At 49.1% G+C, this 26,209-nt stretch overlaps 3 protein-coding genes across 3 annotated transcripts in view; 1 reads left to right on the forward strand and 2 right to left on the reverse strand.

Annotated features, from left to right (window-relative positions):
* Positions 1 to 26,209, forward strand: part of LOC144371340 (uncharacterized) — an 813,068-nt gene that overhangs the window by 541,685 nt on the left and 245,174 nt on the right.
* On the reverse strand, positions 2,597 to 10,385 carry LOC144371478 (uncharacterized). Its single transcript, XM_078033783.1, has 7 exons — positions 10,252 to 10,385; positions 9,855 to 10,085; positions 8,662 to 8,776; positions 6,259 to 6,356; positions 5,977 to 6,093; positions 4,890 to 5,004; positions 2,597 to 2,968 (listed from the first exon to the last, which is right to left on the reverse strand). The coding sequence occupies exons 2-7, from the start codon at positions 9,972 to 9,974 to the stop codon at positions 2,763 to 2,765; spliced, it is 771 nt and encodes a 256-aa protein (XP_077889909.1). The 5' UTR covers positions 9,975 to 10,085; positions 10,252 to 10,385; the 3' UTR covers positions 2,597 to 2,762.
* Positions 13,308 to 25,765, reverse strand: LOC144371338 (uncharacterized). The gene is made up of 5 exons (XM_078033705.1): positions 25,440 to 25,765; positions 24,105 to 24,319; positions 20,466 to 20,588; positions 14,979 to 15,166; positions 13,308 to 13,495 (listed from the first exon to the last, which is right to left on the reverse strand). The coding sequence occupies exons 1-3, from the start codon at positions 25,475 to 25,477 to the stop codon at positions 20,527 to 20,529; spliced, it is 315 nt and encodes a 104-aa protein (XP_077889831.1). The 5' UTR covers positions 25,478 to 25,765; the 3' UTR covers positions 13,308 to 13,495; positions 14,979 to 15,166; positions 20,466 to 20,526.

The following is a 26,209-nucleotide window of genomic DNA, read 5'->3' on the forward strand; positions in this document are numbered from 1 at the left end:
CCCACTGGCCCTGGGCTGATGGAATGGCTCTGGGCTAAGATGGGACACTGGGGTTTGTAAATTACCAGTTGAGTATAATATAAAGCAAACTTTGGAGACATTGCTTTTTCTCCCACATGAAGAACTGTGTGCATACACATGCAGAAGTACACAAACCTGCAGCATAAGGCTCCTTGAGGCCCATAGATTAAAAGCACTGCAGTCACCAGTACCCTGGCTACGAACACCACCAGACCCCTGGAAGCCTCCTATTTCCACCTTCCAGGTGATCACAGCCCTGCCATCCAAGCATGGAGGAGTCCTCCCTGCTGCGAAATTTCAGTGTGCAGAATGGAGAGCCCTCTGTCCTTGGAGTCCCTGCTTTGAAAACAAGTGCACTGGAGAAGTTTAATTCAAGTGGGAGGCACATGGGCAGGCTTCCTGGAAGAGGCCCTATTGAAAGGAGGATGGGATCTGAGGAGTGGACCAGAGAGAGGAAAGATGGGAAGTACAGCAAGTACATTCAGAGCCGAGGTCAGGCCCAAAATACAATGTGGGCTGACAAGAGAGTCCTTGCACCAGGGTCACCAATTTTGAGAAGGCAATGAGGACTGCTGAAAAGAACAATTCCACAAAATTCCATGGAAACTCACTCATCAGACTTTTCTGAAAACACTGGAAATGCAGGTTTCATGCAAGGAACTCTGGGTGACAGATGGCAAAGTTTGCCAAATGCAAATATGCCTATCAGCTCTGAGAAGCCGTTCTCATTCACACTGCTTCAACCAGGGAAAAAATCCCCATGTGCTTACTGAGAACAAGTTAGCTTGTGCCACTTGAAGCTGCTTCCACAAACAGCTTCACTTCTGCACTTCTAAGCTGTTCTCCTCAAGAACTTTCAGAGCACAGTTCAGGCATGAAACACGAAGGGTGCCAGAAAGAGTTCTCTTGAATCCAGCATCATCAACTTGCAGGGAAAAAGAGGACCAGCTGAGAAGATCAGTTCTCCAAAGTCTCACTGACATCTATTTGTCACACTTGTTTACAACATTCACTTGAAGTGCAGGTACCCACATGAGTGAACTGTTTTTGATCAATGGCACAGAGGATTCAATGTGAAAGCATGCCTGTCACCTGTAAGAAGCACTTTTGATATCTTCTAGGTCACACAGAAAACAAATAGCATGTGCTCACTTACAACAAAGTTAATCAACAAAGCAAATTGAAATTTCTTGCAGCAAACAGCTTTCTTTCTCCCATTCCCCAGCTATTTTCAGCAATCACATCCAGAGTCCAATTCCAGCCCAATATAAAATGTGTGCTCCCAAGGAAGTCTGTATAATTGACATCACCCAACTTGGGGAGGCAAGGGGAATGCTGAGAAGATCAGTTCTTCAAAACTCCTACTTTTTCAGAAAACTCATTGAAAGGCAGGGCCCCACTTGCAGCCATCAGTGGTTGACAGATGGCACAGAGGCTTCAATGTGAAACCATGAATGTCAATCATTACAAGTGCTTCTGACACTCTAGTTCAACCAGGGACAGCCCAAAGTGCTCAACAAGAACACACTTTGTTCCTGCAAGTGGAAGCAGCTTGCATGAACTGCTTCAGTCAGGAAATTCCAAGCTCTTCTCAGCAAGCACATCCAGAGCACAGTTCTGGCCCAACAGAAAAAGAGTCCTAGCAAGAGGGTCCAACACCTACGATCACCTTCATAAGGTAGCTTCCCATCTTCTGTGTAGAAGTGGGTTTCTCCTTGGCATTTATGCTGTGGAGGAGACCACTAGGAGCTAAATTTCATGCAGGACCATCTGACCTGGACTTTTTGCAAGCCCTATGAAGTCCTCACACAAGATCAAATGCTACAGGATTTTGCAGAATAGTCCAGGCAACAGTAGACATTCATTCATTGTCTAGAGTCTACAGATTCCTAGATGCATGGCATTCATTATCATCAAATGCACAATTTTGATCAAAAATCATATATATATATATCTTTCCAATCTGAATCAAAAAAATCAGAAATATCCCCAAATCCAAAAAGTGGATCCCCATTGTGATGCTACCAGTGGAAAATTCCACAGCTGACCTCAAGGGATGGTTCACAGTCAAAACACAGCTCCGTGAAAAATATTACATGACATGACCTTCTGGTTATGTGGAAAGTGGCATGGGAAGTACACATGCATGTCTTCTTCAGACATGGGATTTATTTGCAGGACACCTTATGCAATTGAAAATACTCCAAAATGGGAGAAATCAGAACCATGTCTCCAAAGTATTTCAGAAGAGACCAACTCCAACAGTTTATCTATCTCTCATTGTGTGTGTGTGTGCTCTAGTGTGTGTGTGTGTGTGTGTGTGTGTGTGTGTGTGTGCTCTAGTGTTTGTGTGTGTGTGTTCTCTAGTGTGTGTTTGTGTGTCTTTGTTTCTGTTTGTACCATGATAGCCGATACTTCATTGCCCCCATTGGAAAACTGACTCAGATAATGCCATCTGCCAAACTCCTAAAAAACAAACTTCTTGTTGATACAAGGAAACATTCCTTCCTGTTGGTTTGGATGTGTCCTTTAGGAATCACTGCTACATTTAGTATACTCAAATCATCACTGTAGATCAGGTAACAAAAACATATATATTTTAAAATAATAATATATTAATGGAAACAACAAATACAGGATAGATTAACAACTGTGTTACTAAACAAGGTCAAGGACAATGGCAAACTATAGATTCAAACTTTGAAGCAAATAGTAATCAATGTAAATATTCCTGGGCTACCTCAGCCCCGCCCAGGCACACAGCAGCAGAATGGTTTTGCAAGCATCCTCAGGAGGGCTGCAGCCTTCTTTGTAGGATGAGAGGGAGGTTGAGGCTGGATCCACTCATCATTCTTTTGGGAGAGGCTCCTTTTCCTCAGCACAAAGTTGGATTCTGTGTGAGGGTTCTTTGCATAAAATACGTTGGCCTGCGCTGGAATCCTCAGCTCTGGGGAGAGAGGGTTGTACAAAATAAGGTGGCTCAGGAGGTGCTCCCTAGGACACCCCAACATCTGAGAGCCTGTGCCAGAAAAGGCCAGAGCCACACACCTGGGAGCTCTCCAATTCAGCACCAATACCAACAAAGACCACCTCCACAGTCCTCCCTTAGGAAGAACTAGGCAGAGCACTTCAACAGACCTAATGTCTGTTCCTACCAAAGGCTTTGGACTCCAGAACATCCCAGGTCCTCTTGCATCTGCCAAAGCACACCACTAGATTTACATCTGAAATCTCCCACAAAAGGCTCCTGTGCCGAAGATTCAGACCCCACATGAGCCATCTTCACAGGTGGGTTTGGAGGGAAGCATTGGATGGTGAGTGCTCTGATGTCAACATGAAATTCTTATTCAAGATGAATACTCTACTGGGAGGTGGGAGGGACTGGAAGAAAGGTTGAGCATGGTTGGAGGAAGACCTAAACAGGGTTGTGCCCTAGGAAAAAATACCTTGTTCCTATTGGCTCCACTGAATCCTCATTCTCCATGTAGAGGTCCTCCTTCTCCTCTGCACATTTCTCTCTCTCCCTCTCTGCCAGCCTCGTTCCCTCTCTCCCACTCTATGCCTTTGTGGCAAGGGCTGAGGCGCTCTCCACTGCCACACACTAGAGCTTTATGGACAGCCTCAGTGCACAACCAAAGAGAAAGCTATGAAACCCGGAGAAAAAGGCCTAGGATTCCTCTTCTGAGTTATTTTCCTCAAGTATGGCCACAGTGAGGACAGGCTACCCAGCACGGATACCACATTAGAGCCATGTTTCTGTGTTGGTGGAGCCCACCTCAATGTGGACCAGCCTCAGAGAATGGAGGCCACATTCCAAATGCTGCCCTATTGAGAACAATGGTTCCAAAGACCAGCAAAGGGAATGCTTCCCTCCAACATGGTGTATGGCCCAGTGGTGCCATGACCCTGGGTGGGGGAATACAACAGCCAGCTTCTCCTTCCTCTGAACACCTGTTTCCTGTTGCCCTCCTCTAACCTAGAGCCTGTTCTCCATCCCTTCTGGGTTGGATGTGGGGATCTCTGCTATGAATTTCTAAGGCTACCAAGGCCCCAGACAGACTTCCTCTTCCATAGATTCTACTAACCTAACAGTAGGTTAATATAGGAAAAAATTGATCCTAGAACTCATAGGGATGGTGGTCTTCAGCATACATAGGCTGGGATAATGGCTGCTGTGGTGTTTGGCTCACAAAAAACCAACCAATCAACCAACAAAAAAGCGCTGGCATTATTATCAGATGAGCTCTGTGGCTACGTGCTCAGGAAGCCCTCCTCTGACTTTAATTTGAGATCATAACCTGGCTATTGTGATCACTCCTTGGCAGGTGGACTCAGGTACAGACAACCAGGGAATTTGCCCAAACACAGATGATTCCGGCTGTCCCCCAGGCTGTGTTTTCTTCCCAATTTCATCCTGTTACTGCTTGCTAGAATCCTGGCAATGCTCTGCCCAGGCAGTGGTTTTCTGATCATACAGAAGGCTTTCAATCCTACTGCTTCAATCCACAAAATGCCAGTTCCCTCTTTAGCCCATGCATTCCCATGTTCCTCTGAAACCACTCCTATCCCAGACCACAGAACCATACTGCTCCTGGAAAGAGGCTTTCCTCCTCACTCCTCACTGATGTCAGCTTTAGATGCCTGTTCATGTCCAGGGGAGGCACCTGGTGGGGAGCCACAATATCCACTGGGGTATACCATTGGACCTCGAGACCTTCCACCAGCAGAAGTGTAGTTGGCTTTGTGCACGAGCCCCAGCACACCCTGTTGGAGTGTTCTTGGGGGTCAGAGACTACTCTTTGGTGCTAAGAGTTAACTTGAGTCCACATCCTGACCCTTGCTCCCTGCCATCTGATTGTCCCACTTACTCTGACGGTGAGAGATGATTTGGCCCAGCTCATATTCCTCTGGCTTCTCCTGAGTAAGCAAGTGTAGCTCGAGGGCCCTGCGGATGACGACAGGAGCCCTATCGTGGCAGGTCACCTGGAGCAGCATGGGAGACAGGCCTTCAGGAAATGGGCCTTGAAGTGACTACTCAAGGACAGTGGGCAGGGGCATTCTGGAGGCACCTCCACTCTAAATACAAGGGCAACATCCATGACCCTACTACCTGAAACTGGCCTCCTGCTCATCGGGCGGGCTCTTCCCATAGGTTACTAGCCAAATCCTTGTACATAGGACTTCCTGGACCTGCCATTGCTCTTTGTGGAGCTGCACTCCTCTCGAAGTGAAAGGACCCCACTACCTGCATACAGATGCAATCTCATCCCAAAAGTTGGGAGGAATGGGACAATAGCCTCCAAGATCCCAGGTCTGCCCAAGGATGCAGGCGGCATTGGGAATGGCCTAGGCACAAAACCGAGAGGCTTTGGTCTGGATTCCAGGGACAAAAACAGACCCAGAAACATGACCACACACAGGAGTGATGAAAGACAGTCACGAGAGCTCCTGGCCTCCAGAGGCTCAGTGCTGGCTGGGGTGTAGGAGGGCACCTCATCCGGCAAGGGTGGTCATTGGGTTACCTGGACATTTAGTGTGCTTGCTCCACATCCATATCGACTCTGCAGAGAGACCCTCTCAGCTCCTTGTTCAAGGAACATGCAGAACCTCACACTGCTGTCCTCCTCCATAGACATCAACATCCCATACAGGGGAACCTGCAACCTAGGTCCTGTCCTGTTCTCATCTGTCACCCATACCCGCCTCTGCCCTTCTGGACTGCATGCTGCCTTCCGACACACAGATTCCCTCAGACATGGCGGTGGACAAGCTGCTGCTCTCCCTCATCTCAACTCCAGCCCTTCACACTGACCTCTCCCTTCTTGATTCCCATCTATCCTCCTGATCTTCCAGAAGCTCCAATGCAAGAGGGCATGAGTATTCCATGGTATTGGACCAGTGTCTTCTCCCCACCCAGGTGTAAGCACCAGGGGACACCCCTGCTCCCAGGCTTACCAGGACCTTCTTGGCCATCTTTGGACTTTGTGTTTCTAAGTGGACGTGAATTAAGCAGGTGTCTCCCACCTGCTTGTGGGAAAGCGGCCTGGAGGACTTGCAGGTTGATTCTGAGAACTGTGGGGGATGGAACATCAGCAAACCCAGAAACAGAAAGCCACCCAGCCTGTCGGTTGGCTCTATGGGCTCCTAGCACATATGTCTAGGTGATGAGGCTTCTTATTTCCCCAGGTGGGATTGGAATGGCAGTACAAGTACAGCTTGAATAAGGTAGGTGTTTACCTCCTTTCCCTTGACTTCGGGGCGTTTCCTCACGATGAAATATTTTATTCCCGGATTCATGGACAGATACACGAGTGAGTGGTCAGGGACCTTGATTTCTGCAGAGTGAAATAGACAGAATTGTTAGGTGGCACTCAAGGATTATACCACAAAACACCCACACCCCCTGAGAGTCTCCGCCAGGGCGAGCCTGCACCAGAATTGAGAGCCCTCCTATCCAGCTACAGTGCCACCAAAGACTCCCTCAGTGATTCTTCCCTGGAGAAGATGATGTACAGGATTCTAAACCAAAAGAGCACCTGGCAATGGAAACAGCACCTTGGGCCCCAGAACTTCTCAGTGCAGGTTGGATCTGCCAAAGGGACACTGCTAGGCTGTGCATCAGGATTGGCAAAGGCTCCTGTGCTTAGGCCTTTCTCCCCAGGGCAGCCATGCTCACACATGGGCATTCAGGGAAGCGTTGGATGGTGGGTGAATTCATCCCCTTGCCCTGGATGAATCCATTCATAGATGAATACGCGGAGGGGAGGTGGTATCCATCAGAGGTGTGTTGGGCATGGACATGGGAGGACTTCAACAGGGTGGTGCCCTGGAGAACTCTATTGTTTTCTAGGTTCTCTCTCCTTCCCCTTGTTTCTCATCATGAGCTGTCTGCTTGGTACTTGTATTCTGGTTCTTATTCTACTTCTGGCTCTTCTTTCTGTCCTGCATCTTCTTGTAGTTCTTTCTGGGTCTTTTTCTTGTTCTTACATGATTCCTTCTTGTTCTTCTTCTTGTGTATCTCCCTCCACCCTTCCTTTTGTTTCACCTCCTGCTTTTTCTTCTTCTTCCTCCTGATCTTCATTGTGTGATTCTCTACCCACTCGGGAGTGTCTCTTTCTCCTCCTCCTCCTTCTCCTTCTTTCTCTGGCAATGGTGGGGCGTCCTCTGAAGAGTTCAAATCTATCACACTCTTCTGCCCAGATGCAGCCTCTGTTCAGTAGTCCAAGATGAAATCAGTTCTCAATCAATGGCCGGGAGTGAAACCAAGACCAAAGACAAGTGACTTCCTTTCTTTGTCATTGTCACAGTCAGGAAAGACTGGATAACAGACACCACATTCTGGATAGGCTTCTACCTGTGGTAGTCAGCACCTCATCTGGAACAGGATTGCTAAAATAGATTCCACCTCCATAAAGCTTCCCCAATGAAAACAAGGTTTCCAAAATCTAGGAGAGGGCCAGCATCACTGCCACCCTCCTGCCATAAGGCATAGATGCCATCACACTTAGTGGGTTCCAGGCCCCCGGTAGTCCTCCCTTTTGACGTCTGTTACACACAAACCTCCCCTGGTCTGGAGCTTGCTCTCAACTGATGCTTGGGTTGAAAGTCTGTTTCTGAAATCACCTTCGTAGATTCTCAGTTTGGTAATTTCTTATTGATTGACTTAATTTTTTACCAGGGATAAAACCAGAGGCACCTAAGCACTGAGACCATTTCCAGGCCTTTTTACTTGGGTACAGGGTCTCCCTAAGTTTCTGAGGCTGTTTGGAAATCCCTATCCTCCTGCGCTGCCTCCCAAGTCCCTGAGATTCACAGACACTGCCCCTTGCCCAGCTCCTTGCACCTCAGTCTTCCTCATGTGTGAGACAGAGCCAACCCAAATGAGGCGGTGTGTGAAAATGGGAAAACTCACTTATGTGCCCGACAGATGGTGGGTTCTATTGTGGACAGGCTGGGATGGTGGAGGCTAGGAGTGTCTGGCTCACAAAAAAGGAAAGAGCACTAGCATTGTGGACAGCTCAGCATTGTGGCCTACATTCTTCAGAGCCCTTCTTTGTTGCTGGAAGGAATAATAACCTGGCCATTCTCATATCTTCAGTAGATGGGCACCCAGGCACAGAGGACTTGGAATTGTTCCCAAAAGAACCCAAACAGGCTGTCCCCTGGCCTTGACTTCCTCTTCACTGAGTCCTGTTCCCAGTTGCTGCAATCCTGACATTCTTGAGTAGGCAGGACTTCTCATATCCTGGCCATGGATCAGAACCTGTGCTGCTTCCGTCCACAGCAATGCTGATCCAATCAGGACCCATGTTCTCCTCCTCTTCATTTGAAGGCATCCTTATCAGTGAGCCATAAACCAAACTGATGATGGATTGAGCCTCTCTCTGCCTTGCCCTCATTGATATTAGCTTTGCATTGCCAGACCAGGTCCAGGGGAGAACACATTTAGGGAGGTCCAGCAGCCCCCTGGGGCCTCATTGAGCCCCTCCACATTGGACACGCCCATCACTGCACTTGGTTTCCTGCACCAGGCCCACCACACTTTGGTATTTTGGGGCCAAGGTCCACTTTCTCTTGGCTGTGAGTTATCCTGAGCCCACTGTGGATCATGTCCCCCCCCTGTCTGATTGTCCTACTTACTCTCATTCTCAGACATCATTCTCAGCAGCTCAAAGTTGTCCACATCCTCATGCTGCAACATATTTTGGTCCAAGGCCCTGTGGATGAGGCTTGTCACCGTCTCCTGACAGGTCACCTGGATAAGGGTGGGACAAATGTCATCAGAGAATGGCTTTTAGAGGAGCTACCCAGAAGACTGTGGTCAAACATTCAGGAGAAATCTCAACTACATATACAAGGGCACAATCTTGTTATCCTGCTACCTGAGTGTGGCCTCCATATACCCCCTTGGTTCTTGCAATGTGCTACTAGAACAATCCTGGTACAAATATCTGCCTGTACCTGCCATCTCCCCTCCCCCTGGGGAGCCACATTCCACTCAGGTCAAAGGACCAAACTGCCTATGCACAGACACACTCTCATCTCACTGAGATGGCATCAATGGGCAAGGGATCTGCACACAAAGTGTGCTCTGGGATGCAGGCTGTCTTTGTGGGTGGAAGAGGCAAATGCACTGAAAATTTTGGTCCTTTATGCCACTACACAAAACAGACTCAGATACAAGAGTGTGCACTTGAGTGCTTCATGATAGCTTTGATAGGCCCTGGCCTCTGGAAGCTCGGTGCGAGTCTGGTTGTAATGATGTACTTGACTCAGCACTGGCAGTCACTGAACATGTCTCCTCTGCAGCTGGACACCTGTAGCATTAGCGTGTCTACTGCACATCCATAGAAATTCTGCCAAGAACCCCTTTAGCTCCCTATTCACATACATGCAAAGGCTGACATTCCAAAGCTTTGGCATGACCCCCCAGGTGATCCCGACCCCAAATTCCTACACCTAGTCATGCTAAGGAGGTTCTCTTCCCTGCCACCAGGAACACATCCCCTCCTACACATGTGACAAGTCACTGCCACCTCCTCTGCTCCAACCTCACTCATTGAGAATACCAAGTTGTAGGCACTGCAGCCTGCACCCTGGACATATCTCTGCCTTCATCTGTCCACAGCACTTCCTTCTGCACTTCTGGCCTGCAAAACCCACAATACACAGGCCAACTCACCACTGGAGCTGGGCATGCTGATGCTCTTCCTCCTCAGGTCAAGCCCTTAAGACGGACCTCTCTCTATTTCCCACCACAGCCCCGGGGTTGGCTGTGTCTCCTGCCTTCCACTGTGTGGACACCCAGGAGGCAGCCCTGCTGTCGGGCTTACCAGGATGCGCTTTGTCTCCCTCAGGCTCTGTCCCTCTAGGAGGACGTGAACAAAGCGGCTGTCTTCCACCTGCTCGCTGGAGTGAAGCAGAGAGGAGCTGCTACTGGTGACTTTTCTCATGCACCACTCATTGCTTTGGGTGGCCTGGGGCAATGATCCTGCAGCCACTGTAGAGCTGCTGCTCACAGCTGCTGGGATCCTGGATGCCACTGCCACAGAAGGCTCCAAGAACTGTGGGGGATGACAATATCAGCAAAACCCAGCAACTGCACCCCACCCAGCCTGGAAGTTGGCTCTGTGGGCGTTCTGCAACATCCATCCAGAACCTGAGGTTCTTGTCCCCTTGAAGGATGTGGAGTGGCACCAGGAGTAAAGACTGAAGAAGGTGGCTGTTTACCTCCTTTGGCTTGACCTTCAACGACTTGCTGGCATCTGTTTCCCGAAGAAGAAAGTTATAATTCACTCCTCCATCCAGGGCATAATATACTTTCCCATCAGCAGGGATCCTCAGCTCTGGAGAGGCAGGGGCAGAGGCGTGGTAGGTGACACTCAAGGAATACACTACCCAACATCCCCCACAACTGAGAGCCTCTGCCAGCTCAGGTCTCACACACAGACCTGAGAGCCCCCAAATCCAGCTACTGTTCCACCAAAGACTCCCCACTGATTCCTCCCTGAGGACCCTCTATGCACAGGAGGTCCACTACAGGAACACCTTTCAAAGAAATAGCCCCTCGCACCCCAGAACCTCTTAGTTCACGTTGGACCCACCAATGAGAAACAGCTAGACTTTGTATCTGGATTGGTCCCCAAAGACTCATGTGTTGAAGGTTTTCTCCCCACTGCAGCAATGATCACATGGGTTTGGGGGAATCACTTGATGGTGGGTGCCTCCACCTTGCCAGTGGATTCATCCACTCATACAGGGCTACACTAATTTGAGGGGTATCGTTTGGAGGTGTGTTGAGCGTGGGTGGAGGATGTCCACAGCAGGGCTGTGCCATCCAGAGCAATATATTTCTCTTGAGTTCCCCACTTCTGCATTTCCTCCTCATGAGTATAATTCTCATTCACATTTTTAATCAATTTATTGTTATACTTCTTGTTCGGCTTGTGTTTCTCCTTCTTGTTCTTGTTCTTCTTCATCTTCTTCTCATGCTTCTTCTTATAGTCATCTTGACCTTCTTATTCATTGTCTCCTCCTTCAACTTATTTTCATTTTTCTCCTCCTCCTCCTCCTCCTCCTCCTCCCCTCTCCCCTCTCCCCTCTCCCCTCTTCTCTCTCTCTCTCTCTCTCTCTCTCTCTCTCTCTCTCTCTCTCTCTCTCTCTCTCTCTAAGAAGAGTTTACAAGCTGTGGAGGGTTCTATTCTATCACACACTTCTCTCTAGAAATGGCCTCTGGTCCTAAATGGACTCAGTTTGCAGTGAATAGAAAGATTGGAAGCCAGAAATGATTCTTCATTGAACTGCTTTTCTCATGTACTCATCTAGGTCAGGAAAGGCTGCCAAAGTAGGCACCCTGTGGTTGTCTGTCTTCTTTGACACAAGACAAAGAAGCCTCTCTTCTTGGCCCCTCGTGGATAATAGCTTTGCAATGCCTCCTCAGGCCAAGGAAAGAAAACATGATAGGCAGGTCCACAGCCCCTGGGGAACATGAAGAACCTGCAGATTTATGCCCCATCATTACACTTTGTTTTGTGCACAAGTCCCACCATACTCTTCCTGGGTATTGGGCCAACGCACACTGTGTTTTGGCTCCCAGTTATCGTGAGCCCACTGTGACTCACTGCTCCCTACCCTCTGATGGTTCCACTTACCCTGATGGTTCGAGACAATTTGCAGAAGCTCGTAGTTTTCTGGATCCTCCTGCTGGAGCAAGTGTGCATCTAAGGCCCTGCGGATGATGACTGGAGTCGTGTCCTGGCAGGTCACCTGAGCAGGGTTGGAGAAAGCTCATCAGAGAGGAAATTTGGGAGTAGCTACCCAGAGGACAGTGCTCAAGGACAATCAGAGACAAGTGAGCTCTCAACACAGGGGAACCATCTTGATACCCTGCTACCTGAGGCCTTCATGTGATCATGTGGGGTCTTCCTATGAGCCTCTAGTCCAATCTTGGTACAAAAGTTTGCTTCAACCTGCTATGCCCTACAGGGACAAGGGAATAAGGACCAAAAGGCTTTGTACAGACACACTCTAGTCCCATCAATATGGGAGGAATGGTCCAGTGGACTTCCATATCCCTGCTCTGGTCTGGGATGCAGCTGCATTTTTGTGTGGACCAGGCACAAACCCTAGGTGCTTTGGTCCTGACAGCCAGGGCACAACACACACTAGGACTCTTTAATGATAGGCATGGAAGTTGCTGGGCTCGAGAGTGTCAGTGCTTTCTGGGGTATCAGGAGGTTCGGACCCAGCAGGTGCAGTGGTTCAACATGGCTCCCCTGGAGGTGGACACCAGAGTCTCATGATGGATACTCCACACCCAGGAAAATTCTGCAGAGAGAGCCGCTGAATATCTATTCATATACATGCAAACTAGGACACTAATGGGCCCTTCCAAGGCCCCCAGTTGTCTGTGACCCACACCTACCCACCCTAATTATTCTACAATGGCTCCCTTCCCTTCAACCAGCAACATATCCCCTCTCACACACAAGAAAATGACTGCCAACTCCTCTGCTTCAACCTCCATGGTTCAATATACTCCTCCTCAATACCAAGGTCAGTAGAGGACGGCCTGCACCCATGATATTTCTCTAACCTCCTCTGAACCCAGCACTCACTCCTGCACTTCTGACCTGCACACCCCAAAACACGCAGGCCCACTCGCACCCAGACCTGGCATGCTGCTGCTCTCCCGCCTCTCTCTTCCTCACTTTCTGCTCTCCTTCCTGACCTTCCAGAAGCTCCAGTTCAAAAAGACAGGCCTAGTCCAAGGTGTTTTCTGTGGACTCGGTCTTCCCCAGTGTGGGCTCCCAGGAGACTCCCCTGCTCGAAGACTCACCAGGATGCTCTGATACTGTGTTGTCCTTTCGTTTTCGAGGTAGACGTGAATGAGGCACCTGCCTCTCACCCGCCTGTTGTACTGGGGCCGTGGGGAGTACCGAGTGGAGACCCCTGATGTCCTGGACTCCAGCTCTGCCCCTTCCCAGGGAGAAGGCTCTGGCTCTGGGGTTGGCTTAGGAGCCGTGACAGGAACTGTGCTTGTAGCTAGAGGAGAAAAGATGCCAACATGACTGCCTTGCCCTGACCTTCGCACAGACAGACAATACCCCTGCTCCCAGGAAGAACTCAGGCCCTTAGCCCACACAGGACCTCTTTGAAGACTGGGGTCACTTCCTGAGTGGACAAAGGCTTATCCTAATTTCCAGCACAACACCAGGCATACAGACTCCCTGCAGTGGGACAGCAGTCGGACCTTTCCTCATATACCTTTAGGTACTCACCATAGTCCGCCTGGCTCTCAGGCTCTGCCTGGCTTGATATGCCATCTTCAGTTGGGGCCAGGAGGTGGTGTGCTTGGTGCTCCAGGAAGAGATACATATATGGCAGCAGCAGCTGCAGACTCAGAGAGCCTGGAGGCTGATGGGAAGCCTCGATGAAGAAGTTCACCCAGGTCCCCAGGAAGGAAGGTGAGGCACTGTGGGGAGGCAGGTGTGGAGTCAGCAAAACCCTGGCCTTGCCTTCGCCACGGCCTCCAGAGCAAACCTCTGACCCTACACTCCTGAACCATCCCTGGCTCTGAAGACACCAGTCCACCCCAGACAAGTCACAGTGGCTGTACAGGCAGGGACAGGACAGGTCGCCACAGGCAAAGAACCTTCAACGAAGGAGCGCTAGATCCATGGTTTGACCAGCTCTCCCCTCCTCTTGGCAGGCCTGACACTCTTCTTCCTCTTGGCTACCTGCTCTCCAACCTGGAATGCACCTTCCAGGAGTGTCTGTCCTCCTGCCCACTCTTCTCAGGGCTCAAGAGACAACTCCTCCCCTGGCGTGGGCTGCAGTGCTACCTCATTCTCTGTGAGCTCTCACTGAGTCCCCCTGAGTAGCAGTGGACCTCTCTTTTCCCATGAGTGCAGACCACATCTCTGTGGCCCTGGGGGAGGACAGGGAGGTGTGGTGTGGGGAGATCCATTGTCCCAGGGGCTCTCCCAGAGGACCATGACTACCTACAACTCCCCGCCTTACCCCTCCTACTGTTGAAGCCCCACACCTTACACTGCAGGCAGAAAACAGAATTGGGGAGAGCAGTCTTTCCTCAGCCTTCCCAAGTCAAATCACCTTGCAGGTCCCTATTGTGGAAACAGGAGCCCACCCTCTTGACCCCAAGCCCATTCCATGTTGAAGTTGGTCCAGGGGTCCCCCACAGTCACTGAAGAGGACAACGTGCAGTTATGCCTCATAGAGTCAGGAATGCATTCACATGTAGGATATGTACTCATGGCACCTGCGGTTTTAGCCTGACCCCCATGAAAAGGGACACAATGGCAGTCATTTGCACCTCATTTTTCACTGGATTATGAAACATGACTGGAAACGTGTCTTCACACAGTGGGTGCTTTCTCTGTGTTCATCAGTGAATGAGCCCAAACTGCTGATTCCCACATATCTCTGGGTGTGGGAGCTGCCATGTCCAAAGCCCCTGTCCAGCTATGTCCCAGCTAGGACGCTCTGTCCCACTATGGAAACTAACATGTCTTTATTAATCCAAAAGTGCTTTTCCCAAGGCCCGAGTTTTGAGACGCCTCTGGCACAGATCTACGTTCTTCACGAAGCCAACATCACACCAGAAAGACAACCTGGCCTCGCTGAGTCCACCTGGGAATAAGCTCAGTGCACACCATTGAGCTGTGGTGCCCAGTGTGTGGGGACTGCTCCACGGACCTCTGTGGATCAGCTGGAGTCAGGATGGTTTCTCTCCCTGAGAGGGGAGTTCACTGCCCTTGCAAGGCTGTGTCAGGCACCTCCAGGACTCGTCCCATTCGGGGCTGACTTTCCACTATGAGTGTGGTCCTCTATCTCATTAGGTATTACAAACCTTTGGGTCCCTGAGAGGTACATGGCAGCCCCAAGACCCAGGCATGAGGGGGCTACACACTTGGGCTTGGTGGTCTGGTGCTTACCTTGGGAACAAGAGATCCAGCACGTGCTGGGTGGGGATGAAATCCCAGGAGATTAACCCCATGTTGCTGCTGAAATGTAGGTTCCTCCCACCAATGTCAGGCAGGAGCTCATTCCTAAGCTGGTCCTGCCTGTAAGGTTCAAGGCTTTGTATGCTGAAGGGCTCCTCCGTGTTCTGATCATTTTCACCCTGGGTTGGGACCAAGAATGGTGGGTTCAAAATGGAAATGGTGAAAAACAGAAAAATGACTTGTGCCAATACACTAGAGTCAAAGCACAATGGGACAGTTCCCATCAGTACACACACACACACACACACACACACACACACACACAGTCAGAATAGGAGTCCTGGGCCATTCATCAGGGATCAGACTAGAGGGCCTGCTGGGCTCACCTGCCCTGTCCTACTCACTGTTACTCTTGAGCTCCTCTGCGACAATCGCCAGAGGATCTGGCGTCTAAGATGAAGCCTCACCCAGTGTATCCACAAAAGGGCTAGTTGGCCCCCCTGAGATTCCTGGGAGCCTGAGGCTCGGCATTGTTTGCAAGGACAGGGGAACATCCTTCTCACTCCAGTTTCTCCAACCAAATGAGCTCGGATGGCTTGGTCAGTGAAGTGGGTGCCTGGATACCAGGGTTCCATGTTCTGTTTGATCCATTGTCAAGGCAATGATGTCATTTCCTGTGCCCATATCTGAGACTATTTTCACATAAGACCACTTTCAAAAGCCCTATGGGCTGCTGATTTCTCCTCCATGCCTACCCATCTCAGGTGCGCATGTGTTCACCAACAACTACCCAAACATCCCCACCAGCATCTGCCCTGCTTGGTACCACTAGAGTTCCAGCTTGGAGCCTTCAAAAATGCATTCACAACCAGTCCTTCCCTCTCAGCAGCTTTTGGACCCTGGTCCCATCATTGTGCAACTCATGGTGTGCCCAATCTTTTCTGGAAAATAAGGTAGCATCTAATCTCTAGGGTTTACTGTGTCTATTGGCCCATAACACTCTCTATTCTTTCTGAAACCAGAGATGGGACTCACAGGTGGCTAAAGCACAAATGTAGAGATGGGGCAATCAGAAGAAGGAGAGAGAAAAATAATGCACCCTAACTCAATCACGCCTGTGTCCCACACAGGGACGTGGCCAATGTCCGTCCTATCCTGGCTGCAGTTCCCTCTCTACACCATGGCAAGTTGGAGGGCACTGAGATGCAGAGGCTGCTCCCCTCTGCCTTACAACTTCCCAAAGCTTCTCCTAAGATTTCAAAAGGGCCAAGTGTGTCTAGTGTTGGGGTCTCACAGAGACTCCGAGGTACCACAGCATCCTGCTGCCCAGAACCAGTTCACCCCTCACCTCAAGGGGACTCAGCCTCCTGATTCATGGGAATTGAAGTGGGTACAGGGGATGGGATATCATCTCCAAGACCGAGTAATGCCAAGTCCATGACCCCTGTCTGCATCCCTGTCTCCAGCACCACTCCCCCCTCTCTTTCCTCCTCAGAGCAAACAAATCCATTTAGCAAGTATGTCCTGTGATAAAGACATGACAGACACCCATCCTCTCATTACAAAAACACTGAGGCTCAGACAACATGGATCCTACTAGGAACACAGGCATAAACTCAGATTCTGATCCTCCCAGCTGAGACTCAGTGGAGCCTGGACTCCCAGCCTCCTGAGTCAAGGAAACAGAGGTACCTAGCCAAGCCACCTTGGATGCAGCTGCACACAAACTGAACTCATCAATGCCTCTTGCTCTCAGTTGTGAGTAAGAGGGGAGGCAGTGTTTCACAACCCTGGACATCAAGTGCAGTCCCCAGGCTTTGGGGTGTGCCCTGGCCTCTCTCTATCTGCCCAGGCCCTCCAACCCACACTGGCCTTTTACCCAACCTCCTCCTAGGTCCAAACTCAATCCTGCCTCTCAATTTCTGCTGCCTTCCCCAACACACTGCTCCCCAAATTGAGCAGGGCTGGCTCTCTGTTATCATGCTGGTGCAAGCAGCAATGCCACCCCACTGACATAATTCTGAGTCCCAACCTAGGCACTCCAGCTGTCTTTGCCACACCTGGCCTGTTTGGGCTCTGGCTCTTGCTCTTTTCTTTCATGTGCATGTGTTTCGAGGTTTTGAGTTTCTCCCACTGCAGAACTGCAGCTGTAGCAGGGTAGAGCTCATGAGGGTGACATTCTGAGCCACGTCCAATCCCATCAAGACTGTTAACTGGGGTGATGCCGGAACACAGTGCTGAGTGAACACATGGGAGGTGGTTGGACCCACCTTGCCTCTGAGTGGCTTCCTTTCAGGACAGGAATGTAGGGATGGGAGCCCCTGGCGTGGGATGCTTTGCACAAGGTGTGACCATGGGCTCCCTTTCCTGGCAAAAATGGCTCCACTCAGCATGGAGAGCACTGTCTTTCCTGGTGGCTAACAACAGCCCTGGACCCCAGAAAGGAACCCACACTCAAGATTTACGTCTGAGTGTGCATGTCTTCGAGGAAATGAGGTCTCCTGATCCCAGGTGCAAAGAGGTAAGTCCTCTAACACCAGGGGCCATGAAGGGACATTTGAGTTTCCCTTGTCCTTCTTTCCCTCTTCTGAACCCATGGTGTCCTCACACTAACCACAGTTAGGACCCTGGCCTCATTCCCCAATGAGGATCATTAGGCTCCATAAAGAACAGTCTCTAAGATGCTCAGTGGACCAACAACCTCTGCGCAATGTATAACCCTATTCATCCAAGATGCAAGAGGATTTCTATTCAGGAAAACCAGGAAAGAGAGAGCCTTTGTCAAGGACACAAGGACATTAGTGAGTGAGTAGTGATTAATGGATGGAGAACTATTTCCACCACCAACTTCCAGGAGCATATATGGCCCTTTGGAGAATTCTGCAGTGTGTTGGTGATTAAGGAGAACGCGTGAATCCAGGGGTCACTAGGTCCTCTCAGCCATAAGGAGGGAAACTGCCATAAAAGAACTAGGACAAGGGTGTGAGGAATGCTCACTGGGGAGAGATCGGAAGGAAGGAAAGTTTACTCATTACAAAAGTGTCACCTGAAAATTCTTAGCCAGCCAAAAGTCATGCGAACTTGTGTGGAAAAAGAGTCTTTGCACAGTGATGAAGCTAAGAGCTCACATGATGGAACACAGCCTCAACTGGGACCAAATACAATATCTGATATTCTTGTAGGAAGAGGAGAGTCTGGACCCAGATACCAGGAAGACTGGGGAATACCAGCTATGTGAGGTTGGAGCCAGGACGGGATGCCCATATGGGAACCACAGATCGTGGGCAGCAATAGGAGAGTGGGGAAGGGCTGGGAGAGTTGGGGAGACAGTCCCCTAGGAACCTGTGAGGTGTTTTGGCAGTGGGACCGCCCAACACCTAGTGTGTTGAGCCCCTGGAGCTTGAGGGAAGGCCCTTCCTCTGTGGTTGGCCACCCAGTTGACAGAGTTTGGTTGTAGCAGGCCTAGGACCCAGCTGAAGGTCTGAGCATGTTGGCCATGCAGGATGGATCTGGACCACAGACACATTCTGATGACTGTAGGGTCTCAGCCCTGCATCAACACAAGCACCAAGTCAGGCCAGGTTGGGAAAGGGCTAGAAACACACTCTGGGGGCTGGTGCCTATATTACTGGGAGCACTTCTGACCCCAATTCCCTGATCTGCTGCCAACACAGGCTACAGAGGAGTGTAGAGGGACACAGAGCATGGATCTGTCCCACTCAGTGGGCCCAGGCATGTATCATGGACAGTAGCATCGTGACATGCCCGGTGAGTCCTGAAGCGGCCCCCTCTTCCCATCCTGAGAGCTCTTCCCTTCCTCATGTGCCACTACCTTCCCACTGTCTCTGGAAATATCTACTTGGTGTGGTCCTCTGGCAGTTTATTATTTAAGTTAAAAAAAAAAAAAACAGGTCTTGGTGCTCAAAAATATTTGATTTGCCCATCCTCATCCCCCAACCCCAATATTTTCATTAATTCCTCAACATATGAAATTTTACTAGCAAAAAGTTAATTTTGAATTATACAAAGTTGATTCAAATAACATTGGTATAAATAATCAATCATCGTACTTTCAATGTTTGTTCTCCTTTCCTGTTAGAAACTGAGAGGGGGCTGGGGATGTGGCTCAAGTGGTAACGTGTTCAACTGGCATGCGCGAGTCAGTGGGTTCGATCCTCAGCACCACATATAATAAAATAAAGATGTGTCCACTGAAAACTGAAAAAATAAAACAAACAAACAAACAAAGAGAACAGAGGACAGACTCATGAAAATGCTTGAACTGACAAGAAGCTTCCACTCAAGCTCAGCATTCAGTCCTGGACAGGGTACGACCAGGCCACTTTGACATCTACTCCAAAGAGTCTACCAGACAGAATCCTCTGACTGATCCCTGAGTAAGCCATATGAACTGGCTAGAAAAGCCTTCACATCCTCAATACATTCTTCACTTCAGAATACTGGACAAGCATTGATATCCATCTCTTGTTACCTTGCTCCCCCACCAACCATTCTTCAACAAATTCAAAGGAGCAACTCATGCAAGCACACAGAAAGGGGTGTTTACTACACACATCCATGTGCGAAAAAGACAACTGGTATTTCTTGTTTGGGCTATTTCAAATAAAATCACTTCTGCATGACCTCCACAAACCAAAGGAAAATATTTGTGAAATTCCCATGTAGAAGACAAGATACACTTGCCAAGGAGGCAGTGCCAAGAATTTTGACACTCCAAATGTAGAGTGTGTGTTTAGGAGGCAGTCACAGTTTCCATGAGAGAGTCCCATGAAATCAATTAGAAAGATCCATGCTCTAGCCCTACCATACAAGTGATGTAACCTTGAAAGAGTCATTTAGTCTTAGCAACCATCACCACTAACCACTAAGTTAATGAATAAAGGTCCTCAGGTGTCAAGCTACAAAATGTGTGATGAGCATGGATGAGGATGGGTGGGAGAAGTCTCCCCTCTAACACAATTAGGGAAGGCTGTGCCTGCCCTCAAGAGGCTGGGGGGCCTTGGGATCCTGCCACAGAGGGGGATTCCAAACCTCACATCCCCTGACCCAGGCCAGAATACCAGGTACAGTCCAAGTACCCTGGGGTGGCCCAATGGTAATAAAGGTTAAAAGGAACTAGGGATCTGCCTGGATCCTCAATCCCCTACTCTGAGCAGGGCTGCATGATGAGGCCAGAGGCCATCCACAGCAATCTGCCTTTACAGGAAAACAGGTACTGCAGATTGCCTCTGGCTCACTGAATCAGGGTGGTCTTTTCATAAAGCTAGACCACTTCCTCACATTTGACCAGCAGCTCATGTGCTGACAGCACAAAGGCTGGCTTGACTCAGGCCCTGAGAAACGAAATAGAAAATTCATAGCAAATCCATCTTTAGCTCATCCACATCATCAGGGGCTCTGATTCATTTCCATCAACAAAAAGGTCTGAAATGGTGTCTAAACATGCTGGGGACTCACCTCTGTGTGGAACTCTTCAGGAAAAAGGGGATCAAATCTCATGAAGCAACTCTTCTCTCCTCTAGCCCATGGGCAATGCAAGGAACCTGCATGATATCAGAGGCTCACTCTCTCTTCTCATGTCTTCTGGAAAGGAATCATTAATGCTTACTTCAAGGTGAAGCAGAAGCCTGAATTCCCAGCTGCACAGAAGTGTTTGAGTGCAGTGTCTCCCTTAAAACCCAAAAATAAAAAAAGCAGGTCATTAAACAGGCACATGGATTAGAGTACATGATCAATGATCCCTCCTCCCTGGAGCCTTCCACATGCCCATCTTCCACATTCACAGTGCAATGCTTGACCATTCTCAAGACCAGAAGACTATGATGCTCACCAGGAAGTCAATAAGGAACATGAACAAAGCAGCATGGATTGCAGAAGGTGGCACACTAAGGACCTTCAGCTCTGCTGCTAGAACACAAGAACTTAACTTCAGTATTGACTTTCTGCCAACTACCAAGTACGATAGCAGTGTCAAGCCCAACATGCAGATATGCAAGTAGTAGGTGACACCCCACATCCATTCACAGAAGTGGGCAACATCTGCAAGGGAACAAGGAAGTATCTTATCCTTTCACATAAAAATCATCAGAAACAAAATTAAATGGATGCAAGACTTCTCATTTCACTATTACATAGCTGTTGGAATTCCCTATTAAATAATACCTCCTCCAAAATAAAAAGTATCTCAGACATGTGTCAACTATTCAATGGATGACAATTTAAAAACTATGGCCTTTACTTAATATTTATGTATGTTATATCCCTGCCTAAGGCTCTTTGGGAAAGGAGCACATAGAATTGGATCTTTGAAAATCTCACATTTGCTGATAAATATTTCTGCTGATCTCAGGCATGGCAAAGTGAAAAGTGGGACTCTGGATATTCAAAGAACGCAATGTTGTGGGATTTGTGTCCCTGATCGATACATAGCAATGGTTTCTATGAAATCCAGTGAGGGAGCAGGAGTAACAAAGCTGATTGCACAGATGACCTCAGGGAATACTGACAGGTAGGCCAAATGAAAAATATGTTCCAGCTGACCATTGGTATTTGGGCTTCTGATCCCAGTCCTGTTTTTTAAAAAGGTGCAGACAGGCAGTGTTCATTAAAAAATGTCTACCATGTAAAAGTGGGTAATTTAAATGACATCTAGTTACACATCTGATAGAATGGTCTGGCAACATATGAATTTCATTCTAACAACAACAACAACAACAACAAAACATAGAAAATGAGACATAAAGATAAAACCTTGTCTTCACCAGGATGCCTAAAAATAGGTTTTATTTGGCTCATGCAAATATCTTTCAATAGAATTTCTGATTTCTGAATGAACCCATTCAATTTTATACTGCACAGATCCCAAGGTTTCTTTACACAATATTCTCTTCTTTTTAAAGCCTCACATAGAAAATGTCTCACAAGACATAGGAGGAGAATGACCCAAAGGATGACAGAATGGCTGGAACCATTCTCAAATGTGCACATACAGTCAAAAGTTTGAAGGCAACTAATTATACTCTAAAACAATTATGAACCTATTTGATCCATTAATTAATAAATATCACCACTTTACCACTTGAACCAAATCACAGAAAATTGGAAACAGATGATCATTGGCTTTGATACCTTTACTTCCATTTCACTACCCAGAGATGATCAGAATGCCTAAGATCCTGGGGATATATTTTAGCTCAGTCCATGGTATTGCTTCATTGTTTTATTATTTTGTAAATAATAAAATATAACTTCATGTTGGATGATATATTCAAGCCATGAATATATCATCCAACATTGTTCTTCCCAAAACATTAGCCCAATTTCTGTGCATGCTCACTTACTATTTAGGAATTTTACTAATTGTTTGAACGTTCTAGAGGACCTGTTAGACTCGTAATGGACAAATAATCCAACATACTCTTGAGAACGTATGAGTGCCATAAGAAGAAAATAAAGTCAGCCTACAGCAATGGGCAGCTGCCTGCCCTCGGCTGGGAGGAGCACTGGAGAGGGCACCAGGGCTGCTGGGCAGCAGAGGCCTCCACAGCCCTGCAGGGAGCCTGGAGCACAGCTCTGCAGAACCATGCTCAGCCCTGGACAGAGGCACAAGAGTTCCTATTACAGGCTAGAGTGTGACAGTCCCAGGTGCACGCCTGTCATGCCAGCCACCAGGGAGGCAAGAGGAACGTTTGATGTCAGCCTTTGCAATTTAGACCCTGTGGCAAAGGGGAAAGACATTTACAGGGGTCTCTGAATGTGTAGCTCAGGTACATCACTTGTCTAACAGGCTTAGGGTCCTGGATTCAATCCCCAGAACCACACATATACCAAAAAGTGAACTTGGAACATCATTTAAAATGATGGGTCAGGTACACAGAAGGATTTCAATATCACCTCTCAGAGGAGCTCAACTTGAGATTAGAAGGCAACAAATGACCACCCGGACCATTGACTCAGTGTCTGAAACCCTCTTTGAGCATGGGAAGAACTGCTGGCAAGATACCAGAGGACCAGAGTACTGTGGCCCCTGTAGGGGTGTCTCTTGGCTACTGACAAAGTTTGTTCCCCTCCTGGGGCAGCTGAGAGCAAGCTGGGCCTTGATGCAAGGACTAGTGCTTTAGACATAGACTATGCAAACAAGGGACAATGTCTTTAATAAAACTGGAATTAAGAAGTCACTTTGATAAAAATAAAAAAAAAAAAGAAGAAAATAAGGTCAAGTAGAGGAATGGGCAGAGGCATCCAGAGGAAGCCCATTTTCACAGGAGAAAATCCCCCAAAGAAAAGCATCAGAATAGATATCAAGAAAAATACTGGGCTGGGGATGTGGTTCAAGCTGTAGCATGCTCACCTGGCATGCATGCGGCCCGGGTTAGATCCTCAGCACCACATACAAAGAAAGATGTTGTGTCTGCCGAAAACTAAAATATAAACATTAAAATTTTCTCTCTCTCTCTCTCAAAAGAAAAAAAAGAAAGAAAAGAAAAATACCAACAAAAACAGTGTCCTCTCACTTTGTATCTACTCAACATGCAAAAGTTAGAAAGTTAGATAATACAATCCTGGCCACATACAGAGCTATTCAGAAGAGCCACTTGGCAGTGCTTAGTCAAAGAAGTAAACATACATACTTTGACCTAGAAATTCCACCTGTCTATAGATTACCCACATAGTGCTTAAGCAGTTTCAAAAGGGGACATGCACAGGGAAATTTATCCTCATGTTCCTTACAGAGTTGTCTGTGCTTACAGGGAGTTGAGGGCTGTCAGGGTGCCCATAGGTGGGAAAGTCAAAAGCTAAAAATGTAATGGATGCCAACCTGGATATATTAATAGAAATAAATGAAAAACAATAGATTGATACATGACAATAAAATCCCTGAGTTCAAGTTCTTGCTATCCTACCTACCAACAATCATGCTCGGTCAAGATACTGACGTACTTCAAGGCAAAAAAGATTATGCCATCATTAGTTTTCTTAAATGCAAAAAAGGAAATGGTAATATTTACTGAGCCATGACCTGTCATACATAATATGTGAGATTATTGTGGACATGTTGGTAAATGATTATCTACTCAGATATGTTCCGTGACTCACCAAATGCAAAGGCCCATGAAGAATTAGTCTCCACACATGAATTCTTCCTCAAAAGCCTTGAGGCAACAGGGGCTTCACAAAATGGCTTCTTGGCCAACTTGATGACCTCCTCCTCAGGCAATGCTTCCACCTGAAAGATGTCTCCAACTTGTTCTCGCTCCCATTTCCGCAGTGCCGTCAAAAGAAACAACATCCGATACTCTATTGAATAAATCCTGAAACGGACCAAACACCGTAGTTCCTTAAATATTTTAAAATTATCAAATGCAACTTCAACTCAATAACTTGTATTAGGCAAAATGCAACCTTGACCTCTTACACTGTGCTCTTTTACAGACTCACGTGTCCTAGGTTCTGACTTAACTGGACACTGAGCAGTCAGAACACGTGCTACTTCACATTCCTTACAGGTGTTCAATTCATCTCTGCCAGGCTGAATACAAATCCCTGGTCACTTGAGAATGGAAGCATATCTCCCACAACAGCATGCATCAGGAAACACTGAGGTTTTCATTAAAATACCCTTTTGAAAATCACCTAAACACTGCCAGCTCACTTTTCTCATCTCTAAAACGAAAGGTCCAACAGGACTGTCCACCTCGTGATTTCCCTGGAGTTTCCTAGAGGAATCAGGCTTAGGCTGGTGTCTGAAGCCAAGCATGCAAACAACCCATTTTAGCAATCAACCGCCGTCACTGGGAATCATCCCAGGGCACATTCTGCAAAAGCTGTCCCCAGGCGACTCTCTCACACACAGTGGAGAACCTGGGGCCCCAGGACTCCCTCCCCTGATGCCCACCCTATCGCTGCTCTCTCCATGGCACTTCCAGGAACTGCACGGCTTTGCTGAATCCTTAAAACCCGCAGGGTCTCTTCCCATGTCCAACAGGAGCAGGAAGAAAACAGGACTTAAACCCCAGAATCCACAGGTGCCACAGGAAAACAAAAGGACACAGAGTCAGTGACACCTGACACCTGGGCGGGTCTCCCTTCTAAACGCCTCCTGCCCCCAGGTCACCTGGGCTCCCCTCCCCTCTCCAGGGGCCTGCGGGTCAGGCCCCCTCTTCTCCTCTGAGGTCCGCGGCGCAGGCCACCCGGCTGAGGCCACCACGTCCTGAACCGGACCCTGCAGGTCAAACTCCACCCGCTGTGAACAGCAGGAGGAGGGCCCTCAGGTGAGAACCGGGACCGCGGGGTCCGCGGTGGGCGCTGAGGGGACCGCCCCAGCGGCTCCAGGGGACAGGCAGCCGGGACCGAGGCTCCAGGGCGGCGGCAGAGTCCTCCAGGTCCCCCCTCGCGTGGGCACCTAGACCGGGGCCGCTCCTGGCCACTCACCTTCTCCTGTCACGGATCCCGGGAGCTGCACCCTCCATCCGGGACCCGCAGCCCCGCCTCCAGGGCGCTACTTCCGGGCTCCTCCCTCTCAGAGCTCCCTGCGACCGCGGCTCAAAGTTCCCGCCCTGCACAGGCCCCGCCCCCGTCTCCCGGGGACGCCTCTGAGGCGCTTCCCCTTTGGTCTGCGTGCTGGGGGCGGGGCCCTGCGCCCTTGCCGCCTGCCCTGCTGTCACCCCAGCTGGGGACCTAGGGTGCCGCAGGGTCCTCACCTGGATACAGACCCCCTCGTGTGAGGCCTCCGGCTGCCCCTCGTGGCCGTGGGACCCTGTGGACTCTGCCCCGATGCTCGGGTTTCCTCAGCCAGGGGGAGGGTACTTTCCACTCCCAGGGGGAGGCGCCCGCCACTCCCCTGGCTTTAGGGACCGCCTCCGAGGGCCTCCTGGACAGCCAGCTGCGGGCGAGGGCTTTCCTGGGCTATGTGGTGAGCTCACTCCCAGCCTCAGGTCGGGAAGTGGGGCCTTCCTTCAAGCAGGCACGACACTCAGGGTAGCACTGCCCTCTGGTGGCCCTGTGCAGTCAGCGATGTGGTAGACTCTCCCAGGGTACTGGGACTAAGCACCTAAGAAAAACTAAACCGAAAGAAAGCCCAGGACCCTGCTTCCCAGGCTCCCCATGAGATGGGCCTTGGAGTCCCCAGAGCTGCTTCTGTGCCCTGATGGGCCCTCCAGTTCCCCAAGCAGCCTTCCTGCTGAAGACCCGAAGAGTTTGCT

This window comes from Ictidomys tridecemlineatus, chromosome 16, assembly GCF_052094955.1.
Source record: "Ictidomys tridecemlineatus isolate mIctTri1 chromosome 16, mIctTri1.hap1, whole genome shotgun sequence".
Classification (NCBI taxonomy): Eukaryota; Metazoa; Chordata; class Mammalia; order Rodentia; family Sciuridae; genus Ictidomys; species Ictidomys tridecemlineatus.